We start from the raw sequence: 12,678 nt of genomic DNA, 5'->3' as shown, positions 1-12,678 counted from the left end.
TTTTTAAAAATATTACTCATATATTTTGTAATAAAAATGCATTTCAACATACAGTATATATATGTATAAATATATATATAGAGTATGGCCAAAATTGTAGCATTTCAAAAATATGGCAATATATTTGGGAAGAATATTTTTAAAATATATTTCAAATATATTTTTCTTCCATATGGGAACTCGGGGTTTACACGGGCATTGTTTATATTTGTTACCTGATCTCGCTCCTCTCTGTCCAGAGGCTCTGTTACATTAATATCTCCATTCTGATCGATGACAAAGGGGAACCTTAGAAATTTCTCTCTCTGGTGTAATTCATATACAACACTGTCATCATTCCATCGCACCTATAAGAAAAGAACAGGATAGTCAAATTTATTGTATTGCACTCTGGAAAATAGATGTGATGGTAACTGGTCTCTCCCAATGCCAGCTCTTCCCGGTATATTGTCTGTAAAGTTTATAATAGAGCACTGTATGATATATTTACTCACTTTGTGTTTAATAACTCTATCTGACAAATATGTCGTTCAGGAAAGCACCAAAGTATTGAATAGGTTGCATCTAAAAATGAGGGGGCTAAGAACTGTTCTCAGAAGGCGGAAAAATCAGAATCCGCGTTTAGTCTTCTTTGGCTCTTGAAACTCAAAATGTATGCTTACAATTTCCATTGTATTGATTACTGAACATACTCAACGCTTGAATGTTTGAATTGTAATTCTATTATTGTTCCAATACTATGGATTCAGCTGAAAGCAACACAGAATCCCCAGTAAGGCATCTGATAATCTATTTTCAGTGGGATGTACAATTTCTTAAGCCCCTCAATGACAATAATATACATTTCTGGACTCCTACTAATAAAAGCCTGAAGCTGGAAATCACATCAAAACTAATTTATTCTGCTGCCCATCATTGCATAGTTTGTAAGAAAATGTTGCAGTGTTACCATTCCAACATCGTACCTATTTTTGCTGATAACACTTTAAATCTCAAAGAAGAACTTCAGACCAAAATATTTTTTTTTTAAATTGCAGTGTACAAAAAAAGTTAAAGAAGTATTACACCCCGGTCACATCGGGTGCGATTTAGCATCTGATTTGCATGCCAGGCAACTTGCAAATCGTATGCCAAGTCGCACCCTATTGTCTGCTATTAGAGCGGTCATATCATTGCGGTTCTGACACGGTCAGAGCAGCAGCGATTTCTAAAGTAGTACATGCACTACTTTTGTTGCAATTTACATAGACATTTGTGCCAGATGTCTTGAAAATCACAAATGAAATTGGCAGGTCACCTGATTTTGAAATCGTGCAACTTCACTGTAAGTCTCACGATTTCAAAATCGTCTTTGATGTGACTTGGCTTAAACCCCAAAACAAAAATTTAATAAATTGCAGCTTGTCAGTCCTTAGATGTGATACCTGTATTAGTTGCCTTTTTTAGGCTTTTTCCTTTGCTTGCACCTGGTAATCTAGCAAGTAAATCTGTTATTTTTCAACTTTTCAACAGACCGAGCTGCCCAGCAATAGTGGTGGTTAAAGGGTTGAGACAAACTATTTACACTGAAAGAGGTGCTCACAATGATCAGATTTTATTCATTTATATAGAACCTTTGGGCAGCACAGTGGCTAAATGGTTAGCACTTCCACCTGGCAGTACTCGGGACATTGGTTCAAATTCCAACCACGGCACCACCTGCCTGGAATTTGCATGTTCTCCCTGTGCCTGCATGGGTTTCCTCTGGGTACTCTGGTTTCCTCCCACACTCCAAAGACATGCTGGTAGGTTAATTAGATCCTGTTTAAATTGTCCCTAGTATGTGTATGTATGAATGTGAGTTAGGGACCTTAGATTGTACACCCCTTGAGGGTTAGGGACTGATGTGAATGTACAATATATATGTAAAGCGCTGCATAAATTGACAGCGCTATATATATATATAAGTACCTGTAATAAATAAACCTTTGTCCCAAAAAAACAAAAACGGTTTCTGTAACTGCCTAAAATGTTTTAGCTGGGGTTCGTCTTTTATTTGTTAATCAAGTCCATCTAAAACTGCTGGTACATCTAACACTACCCTTTACCCAGAATGCCAATGCTGCTGTCCAAGGGTGTCTCCATTGTTCTTCTAGTGGAGTGGAAACACTCTAAGACAGGAAGTGTGTTACTGGCTGGATCACCAGGTGAAAATAAAGGAAAAACAGCCCAAAAAACACCACATTTAAGGACTGGTATTCTGTAATATAAGACATTGTTGTTTTTGTGTTTAATACAGCTTTAAGCCTTATGTGGTATACTTTATTTAATATTTACACTTCCATGTATGCCAGAAAACATACCTCTTGCTATACTTCCGGCCCACTATAGCTATTAGAACTGTGACTCTCATACTCGGAAGCCACAGTGTTGTCTGTCCCCCCCCCCCCCTCTCCCCTTGCCCATTCACAGAACACTTTGTATTTTATGAATTGTTCACAGAATACAAAGCATAAGGAGAGAAAAGGGACAACAAAGGATAGTACAGCTTCTGTGTAGGAGAGCCACAACTCTCATATTTGCAGTGTCTAAAGTATAGAGAAAGCTATACTTCCTGGTGTGATGGATTTGGTAAAATGTCTATTTCATTTCAAATTGAATATATATATATACACTTTTTTATACACATCTTTTTACATATTTACTTTTATACTTTAATACTATTTCTTTCCACATATTTATAAATGTTTAGCATGAATATATATGCTGTGTGAATATTTTCTGCCTGCTGGGCTTTGTGGTACTTTAAGAAATCCTTGCTTAAGAAATATTTGCTCACAGGAACAGACCCCCTCCCATCGTGTGATTTGGAAGACAAAAGAATGTTTTTCTCTTTTTAAGATAAGACTGAAGAAGATCACACCTATACCATGACGGAGATTGTTTTCGTGTAAAGTGACCAATCAAAGACTAATATAATGCTTATGCTGTTATCACGTGATGTTCGCATCATTTTTCATATATAAACTCACGGTTTCATTTCAATAAATTAGAGAGAAGTTTTCACAGACCAAACGTGTCAGTGTGAGTTTCTTCATGTGCGCACATTCCAAAAGCTGGCCAGCATCATAAATTAGGACAGGAACAGATAAGCACTGGACAATTAAGTCCAATACTAAATCATCTGGTGCCGAAACCCGGGACTCCGAGTAATGAACCTGCAGCCAGCCGCCATGAAAAGGCGTTCGGTGTCAGTCAAACTGGACAGGCCGGAGAGCTTGATCACCTCTCGGAGCATGGTAAGATATATTTTGCTATCTTACCATTGCTTATCCTGTCTTTGTTGTTGATTCATACCTGTGCCTAGTACGGCTGCTAAAGGTCACTAAAGGCAGGTAACCTTGCTTGCCCGGAGTTTATTTAAATATACCTGCATGTGCTTATCTGTTACCTGGGTCTCTGTTGTTTGTTTTTATGTATCAGTCTTGAGGTGGAAGAGGAGTGGACCTACTGAGGGTTTTGACACATAATTTCTCTGGGTGTGTGGTAACCTTGTGTGTTGACCACAACAGAGGAGGTGTCGGATATGCTTCACGGTAGTGTGACAGCGGGTGCCGTAACTGTTTGTGTGGGTTACGATGAGTTACTCAGTGGTCTGTACTCATACCCCACCAAGATAGACTGCTATGTTATGTCCTAAATCTGTGTCTGTAAGTTAATGTTTGCAGTTCATAACAGAAGGTTGGGGTTTGTTAAGGGTTAAGGAAAGTCTGGACAGCAGCCTGTGAAGTGTCTTAGATTTGTTAGGAAGGACCAGAGACAGGAGGAGATGGGTCAGACGCTGATAAGACCCCTAGAAAGGAATGTTAGCACGTGACCTGGTTGCACAGAGGGAGGGGGAGCAGTATGTGAAGGAATTAGCTAAGTTAGTGAAAGTATGTGGAATCAAAGATAAGGAGGTATGAGAAAAAAAAAAAGAGAAGAAAGATGTCTTAGTTGACAAACATGTGCTGAAGACAGTAAGAAGTTTGGTATAATGTAGCCAAAGTTATCCACAAAGAGTAGTGGACAGAACAGGTATTGCTACAAGGAAAAAAAAAAAAAAAAAAAACTGTATATGTGTACCATTAATGTGTTAAATATTGAAAAGGATTACTGGCATGTCATATTGTGAAGGAAGTGAAGCAGTTAAAAAGTTATCTAAAGTAGCAGAAAGTTTGTAAGCTGAAGGTCAGGACTGGCATAAGTCATTGTAGGAACAGAGAGGAATGTTATGTGAAAAAAGGTTTGCTGAACGTGACAGAAGCTTGGTAAAAAAAAAAAAAAAAACTGTAAAAGCGTTGCATAAAGGATAGTTGGAAGAAATTCAAGAAAAAGGCGATTGTATAATGTATGTGTATCATAAAATTGTAATTGGAAGTGTGCTAAACCACCGCCCTATGTTGGAATGTGGGGTGGAGGAGGGGAGGGACAGCCCTGCCCTTTGTCTAACACGTACTTTATGCCCACCACCCCAGCCCTGCCCAGTGCACTTCCTGATGGCAGCCATCTTGCTGCACCTTTGTCCCTTCCTGCCCAGCCCAGTACACTTCCTGATGGCAGCCATCTTGCTGCTCCTGGTTTGTCCCTTCCTGCCAGCCCAGTACACTTCCTGGAGGCGGCCATATTGGTACACCAAATTAGACAAATGGAAGGCCAATGCCTTGAGTGAGCCGCCTCTACCCAGTGTGTCCGGTCTTACAAGTCAATGGTACATTCTACGTGGCACCGGATGTACTGAGCAGAATCCCAAGTTGTCTATGGTCCACAGGACCCGAAGATATTGGACCCCCAATTATGGTGGAACTGAAGCCTGGAGCTCCCCTACCCAGGAAACCACAGTACCCACTGAAACCAGCGCAATCCAAGGCCATTTTGAAGCAGGTCAAGTCCCTTGTGGCAAATGGTGCACTCATACCTTGTACCTCTCCATGTAATACACTTTTGTTCCCGATAAGAAAAGAAGACACCCAAAGGAGAACCAGAGAAGTACAGGATGATACAGGACCTCTGAGCAGTGAATGAAGCCACTGTTTTAGAGACACCTATCGTTCCAAATCCCCACACTTTACTCACAGGGGTATCTCCAACAGCAAAGTATTTCACCGTGGTGGACCTGGCAAATGCATTCTCCAGCGTTCCCTTGTACCCTCCCTGCAGATACTTCTTCGTTTTTACCCATGAGGGGCAGCAATACACCTGGGCAGTTATGCCACAAGGGGGCGCAAAATTCCCTGAGCCAGTTTGCCAAAGCCATGACCACCATACTGGGCACGTGGCAAAAGGAACATTCGGCAGTGGTCCTTCTTCAATATGTGGATGACTTTTCCTCTGTGCTGATGACCTGCCCACGGCTGAAGAAGCCTCAGAGAGTGTACTATGTTACTTGGCACACCAAGGCTGTAAGGCCTCTAAACCGAAGTTGCAATGGTGCTCTACAACAGTCGTATTCTTGGGCCACTGCCTCTCACATGGAACAAGGCATCTTACGGAGGAAAGAGTTAAGGCCATCCAGAACTTGCCACTCCCTTTAGGCCAGAAGCCACTCCATGCCTTTCTTGGCCTCATATCCTACTGTAGGTCATGGATTCCTGATGTTTCTTGGTTTATGCAACCACTCTACGATGCTCTCAAGTCTGAGCCCTTCCATCTGTCCGAAGAGGCCGACTCCAATTTTTTTGGCTCAAAAACGCTTATTTTCTTCAGCCCCAGCCCTGGTTCTACCAGACTACGAGAAACCTTTCAAACTGTTCATGTCTGAACGCCAAGGCCATGGCACAGGAGTATTGGCCCAGTCCCACGGAGACTGCCTACGATCCGTAGGCTACTACTCATGCCGTTTAGACCCAGTGGCTAGAGGAGCAACGTCATGTCTGCGTGCAGTTTTTGCTGCTCAAGCTCTGCTGGATAAGACCTCTGATATCGTACTGGGACATGAACTTTTTCTTCTGGCACTGCATGACATTGCTGCCATTTTAAACCAAGTCCAAGAAGCTCCAACCTAAACATTTGTCCACAGCGAGGCATCTTAGACTACAGTGTTCCCTCCAACTTCCTGATAACGTCACTCTCCTACGTTGCCAAACCCTGAATCCGGCCACTCTCCTCCCAATTGCTGAGGGGGGTAATGAAGGTAATGCAGAAAGTGGAGAGGATGATGGAGCCACTGAGCCTCATAATTGTCTTGAAGTGATGAAAAATGGAAATCTTCCATCTCCCCACAGTGAGTGAAACACCTCTGCAGGATCCAGACTTCACTTTCTTTGTTGATGGTTCCAGATATGCAGATGAAGGAGGCAAATATTATACAGGATTTGCGGTCACTACTGCAGACACAGTTCTACAGGCAAGAGCCCTATCGCCAGAAATATCTGCACAGGGAGCTGAACTTCAAGCACTTACAACAGCATGCCAGGTGGTGGAAGGAAAAAAGGCCAATATCTACACAGACTCCAGATACGCCTTTGGGGTGGCCCATGACTTTGGACCCATATGGAAGGCAAGAGGATTTATGACTGCGGCAGGTACGTCCATAAGACATGGAGCAGCCATTGGACGATTGCTGGAAGCACTCCTTCTACCCATTCAAGTGGCTATTCTGAAGGTAAAGCTCATGGGAAATTAAACTCCTCAGAAGCCAAAGGCAATAATCTGGCAGAATTGGCGGTAAAACGAGCGGCCATGGGATCACCAGAAATGGAAGGAGAGGTGACCAGAGAGTGGGAACCAATATTCACTTTACAGACTTTACCTGTGGACAGAAATTATTTCAAGGAACTCCAAGAAGCAGCAAGTCCAGAAGAAAAAGAAAGCTGGTGACGGAGAGGAGCTATTTTCAAAGACGGTCTGTTTGAGTGCAACAAGAGGCTTTGTTTACCTAAGAATATGTTTCCAGCTGTAGTCCAGTGGGCACACGGAGCAGCCCATCAGTCAAAGAGCCTCATGAACTCTTTTATCAACAAGTACTATATAGCGCCTGGAATCACCACATTGACGAACAATTTTTGCAGAACATGTGCCATCTGTGCAAAATGCAATCCGGGACGCACAGAGAAGACACCACAGAAACACTTGGCCAAACCCCTATACCCTTTTCAACGGATACAAATTGATCATATCCAGATGCCAAAGAGTGGGTGGTTGAGTACACCCTAGTGGTGTTGGACATGTTTTCCAGTTGGCCAGAGGCCTTTGCTGTAACTAACATGACTGCTAAAACAACTGCGAAGAAACTCCCCACTGAGGTTGTATGCAGATATGGGCTTCCAGAGGTGATAGAGAGTGACCAGGGCCCCGCCTTCACAGCTTCAGTAACCAAAGAAATATGGGCGGCATTAGGAGTCACTCTGGCGTTCCATACCCCCTATCACCCCCAAACTAGTGGGAAAGTAGAAAGAATGCTAAAAGTAGCCCAAGAGACTGGCATGAGTTGGCCAGACAGTCTGTTTATTGCCCTATTTAGTGTCAGATACACACCAAGAGAGAACACTCCCTATCCCCTTATGAGATTTTGTTTAGCTCAGCCCCCAGATTTGGTTGTTATTTTCCACAACAGTTGCAATTACAGTCTGATGTGTTAACTGATTATGTGACTGTATTATCACGTGAATTAACCCGTATCCATGTCCAAGTGTTTTCTCCATTCCAGATTCTGAGTCAGATACAGGAACTCACAGCCTATTACCCGGAGATTGGGTATTAGTAAAGACATTTATGAGGAAACATTCCCTTGAGCCAAGATATGATGGTCCATTCCAAGTTCTGCTGACCACAGCCCCTTCTGACAAGGTGGCCAGGAAGAACACTTGGATACACGCCTCCCACTGCAAGAAAGTCCCGCACCCTGAGGGAAAGGCGTCATCTACACCATGACAACTATGTTGCATATCCTTTTTTCTTATAAGTCTGACAGAGGCTCAACAGGTGGATATCACCGAAATAGGTGACACCACTATATTTTGGTACAACTCATCCAACACTCATGTAGCTATTTACACCTTTGATTTCTGTAGTATAGATCCCATGTGGTGCTATGACCATAATCTATATGATCTTGATACAACGAGCATGTTCCGATAGCAGTGACCAGGTATACATATATGTCATGGATGATTACTGGGGACCAAAAGATTAGAATAAGATTGGAAGGGATTTGGACTGGTGAGTATGCCCTTGCAAAGGCCATTATGCCTCTCCACATCCTAGCAGAAAATACCCCTGACCCAACGCCTGGCCGTAGGAGGAAACGAAAAGCTCCTTCTGGTAGTTTTGACCCACATGTGTATATAGATGCCATTGGAGTCCCAAGGGGGGTGTCTAATAAATTTAAAGCCAGAGACCAAGTAAAGCAGGTTTTTAATCCCTGATTCCCATGATAACTGTTAATAAAAATGTAGATTAGATAAATTACATATACTACAACGAACAGAGGTTTGTGAATTACACCAGGGATGCCCTTCAAGGAATCGTTGACCAGTTAGCCCCTACATCCTACATGACATTCCAGAATAGGATGGCTCTGGACATGATTTTAGCAGAAAAAGGAGGTGTCTGTAAAATGATAGAAGGAACCGGAACATGTTGTACATATATTCCTGACAATACTGGCTCGAATGGTAAGGTTACTCTGTCTATAAAGAAATTGGAAGATCTGTCAGTTGAGTTGAAAAAGAATTCAGGGATCACAGACTTGTGGGACCAATATTTCAGTTGGATGAGTGGGTGGCAAAAGATACTTGCCCAAATAGGAGTAACTGTATTAATAATTCTGATTCTCCTGGTCCTGGTTGTATGCTGTGTTATACCATGTGTGAGGAAATTGATGAGCAGAGCTGTAGACAACAGAACACCTACCTTCCTGAACCAGGAGCAAGAGGATCTCCACATGATAGATGAAGAAAAACCTTATACCCCGTTACGGTCCCTCCCCGCCAATAGTAATCTCACAATTTTGTAGGGATAGCATCTGACTTCCTTATGTACAAAGTCTGTGGCAAGGGGGGTGATGAAATAGTCATCACCCGTCTAACGTACAGCATAAAAGAGTTCCAAGGTACATAAGGACAGATGAGCTAGGCTTTATAGGGACAGAGTAAAATAGTCATTTTAAGGGGGGACTGTGATGGATTTGGTAAAATGTCTATTTCATTTCAAATTGAATATATATATATATACACTTTTTTATACACATCTTTTTACATATTTACTTTTATACTTTAATACTATTTCTTTCCACATGTTTATAAATGTTTAGCATGAATATATATGCTGTGTGAATATTTTCTGCCTGCTGGGCTTTGTGGTACTTTAAGAAATCCTTGCTTAAGAAATATTTGCTCACAGGAACAGACCCCCTATACCATGACGGAGATTGTTTTTGTGTAAAGTGACCAATCAAAGACTAATATAATGCTTATGCTGTTATCACGTGATGTTCGCATCATTTTTCATATATAAACTCACGGTTTCATTTCAATAAATTAGAGAGAAGTTTTCACAGACCAAACGTGTCAGTGTGAGTTTCTTCATGTGCGCACATTCCAAAAGTTGGCCAGCATCATAAATTAGGACAGGAACAGATAAGCACTGGACAATTAAGTCCAATACTAAATCACTGGCATGAATAAAAGTGTAAATATTAAAGACAGTACAGAATCCCATATACTGCCATACCCCTCATTTGACTTTTTTTTAATGTTGCAGATTTAAAAAAAAATGCTTGGGGTTCTTCCTAGTAGACATGTTAAAGGGGAAATATGGGGTCTGCCACTTCTGAGTTTCTTCTGAACAATTTTCAGAGACAAAGACCTGATACGAGCATGCATGAAAGTGAAGTCAGATTTCCTTGATCTGAATCAGTGACTCAAAGCATTGAAGCCAAAGCTTCAGCAAGGTAGTAGGATAGCTAGCATTTTCAGAAGAAGTCAACAATGGCAGTTTGTACCCCCTTCACTACAGGTTCGCTTCAACCATAGGATTAGATGGCAATTAAACTCAATTAGTGATGCCAAACCTTTTCTTGCTCAAGCACACATGTTATTGGAGATGAGAAAGTAATCAAAAACTCTCTGTTTTAGTCTAGTTCTGGATGAATCAATAGCAGTTACCCAAAAACAGTAATAAAAATATTCAATTATATTTCTGAGCAGACACAGATTTAGGCAGAATGGAGTTTTAGGCAATGTAGCAGCTTTGCCCTCTATCCCATTGACATTTATAAAGACTGGAATATGCACAGAGGTGCCACCCTATTTACATGGTCTGTCCTGGTATGGCTCCATCAGACACTAACTGCCTACATGGACACATCACCTTGTAGTGATGCACCGATACTGATACCGGTATCAGTGCCAATATTGATTTTTTTTCATGAGTACACCGCTGGGATTTCAAATCCCCAGACCTGAGAAGCAAATTTCGCTCCTCTCCTTGCAGGGATGACAGTATGGGCTAGACAGCTTATGATTAGTCAGCACCATGACGGTGCTCACCAATCAGAAGCCTGTACTATCATCCCTGCAAGGAGGAGAGACAGTCGTGGTGATTTCAAATCCCTAGACCTGTAAAGCATCTTTTCCTTGTGTGACAGCATGGGATGCCTGCAGAGAGGTTTCCCGCACCACTCCTGTGTGAACTCAGTCTATGACAAGTCTGGGTTCACACAGGAGCAGTGGAGAAACCACATGCGATTTGGGCAGGAATCTCATTCCTCTTCAGATTGCATTCTGTTCTTTGCGGTGCAAATTGCGTCCATACATTTGGTATGGATGCAAATTAGACCACAAAGTATCAATACTTGGTATTGGCGAGTACTTGGACGAAAATATCAGTACTCGTACGTGTTGATCAAAAAAGGATATCCATATCACCTTGCGAAATGACAGACAGGCAGCCAGGTGTAAATGAACCGCCTGTCCATTTACACCCGACTGCCACCCAGTCCAGCCAGATGGAGGGGAACAAACCCCCGTCCATTTGTTTTTTGGTGGGGTATGAGGAATTTGAATATAAAAACACAGTATTAATTATATCTACTTTACAATATCTAAACATTTTTGGGCAATGCCACATCATACGAATCAAATCGCCTGGATCTCAAGAATCACTGTATTTGATTTAATGTAACCAATTGGGTGTCTTATATGTTCTGTGTAGTATTTATTCTGTGTGTAGTTCATCCTATTTTAATGATCCGTAGTAGTAGCATAAACTTCAAGGTGACTGCTTTTGGAAACCTAGACACAAACAGTGTGCATTTGAGGCCAAGCACCCTCACCCAAATGGCTGTCAAATTGGAAGCAGCAGCTGTGTCCATGCAGCCACTGTGTCCCAATTGACATGAATGGAACTGCCTGCCTGGGGGTGCATGAAACACATGTACATCCCCACGTGGCCAAACAAGGCCCTTGCATGGATGTACACTAGTACACCCATGTGAATGAGGCCTTAGGATTGTGGATAACTTTATACATGTCCTTATGCAGACCTTAAACTCACTCTAAAGTGAAAATGTTTTATTTTTAGATTTCAATAGATTATTATATTATTGTTAAAACTAGAGATGAGCGAATCGAACCAGGCGAACCGGAATTCGAGTCGAATTTCAGGAAATATTCGATTCGCGGCGAAACCGAAATTTTGCCTACTTCGGGTGCGCGAATCGAACATTTCCCGATCAGCCGGCAAAAGTGTCCCTGCAGTGAGCTCCGCTATTTCTGACAGTTCTCTGACAGAAGGAACACATGTTTAGCGGTTGAAACATTGTATCTATTAGTTTACATTTAGGATACAGATGTTTCAACCACTGTACATGTGAAGAAGCTGTGAGAGAACTGTCAGAAATAGAGGAACTCTGCACATACACTTTTTGCCGGCTTGGAATTATTCTTCTTTTCATCCTACTTCTTCCTCTTCTTCATCTTCATCCTCAGAAGAAGAGGATGAGGATGAAGAAGAAGAAGAAGAAGTAGGATGAAAAGAAGAATAATTCCAAGCCGGCAAAAAGTGTATGTGCAGAGTTCCTCTATTTCTGACAGTTCTCTCACAGCTTCTTCACATGTACTGCGGTTGAAACATCTGTATCCTAAATGGAAACTAATAGATACAATTTGTATCTATTAGTTTCCATTTAGGATACAGATGTTTCAACCGCTGTACATGTGAAGAAGCTGTGAGAGAACTGTCAGAAATAGAGGAACTCTGCACATACACTTTTTGCCGGCTTGGAATTATTCTTCTTTTCATCCTACTTCTTCTTCTTCTTCTTCTTCTTCTTCATCCTCATCCTCATCCTCTTCTTCTGAGGATGAGGATGAGGATGAAGAAGAAGAAGTAGGATGAAAATAAGAATAATTCCAAGCCGGCAAAAAGTGTATCTGCAGCGCTCCTCTAAGTGTATCTGCAGAATGTCATTTATGGAAACAAATAGATACAATGTTTCAACCGCTGTATGGAAGGACAGTCCCAGAACTGTCATAAATAGTCTATTTCTGACAGTTCTGGGACATTCACTCCATACAGCTGTTTCAACCGCTGTATGGAGGGAATGTCATAGAACTGTCAGAAATAGACTATTAATGACAGTTCTGGGACTGTCCTTCCATACAGCGGTTGAAACATTGTATGTATTTGTTTCCATAAATGGATCCATTTATGGAAACA

The 12,678-nt window shown here is 41.7% G+C and overlaps 1 protein-coding gene across 1 annotated transcript in view; it reads right to left on the bottom strand.

Annotated features, from left to right (window-relative positions):
• Nucleotides 1-12,678, bottom strand: part of CDH17 (cadherin 17) — a 90,505-nt gene that overhangs the window by 32,340 nt on the left and 45,487 nt on the right. Inside the window, exon 7 of the mRNA XM_089666888.1 lies at nt 216-347. Within this exon, the coding sequence (XP_089523014.1) occupies nt 216-347 (132 nt within the window). The remainder of the gene's footprint in view (nt 1-215; nt 348-12,678) is intronic.

The sequence above is a fragment of the Staurois parvus genome, unplaced genomic scaffold (assembly GCF_062004578.1).
Source record: "Staurois parvus isolate SC_StPar_1 unplaced genomic scaffold, SC_StPar_1.0 ptg000052l, whole genome shotgun sequence".
Taxonomy (NCBI): domain Eukaryota; kingdom Metazoa; phylum Chordata; class Amphibia; order Anura; family Ranidae; genus Staurois; species Staurois parvus.
The sequence above is the reverse complement of the archived record's forward strand: the minus strand, read 5'-3'. Positions and strand labels throughout refer to the sequence as shown.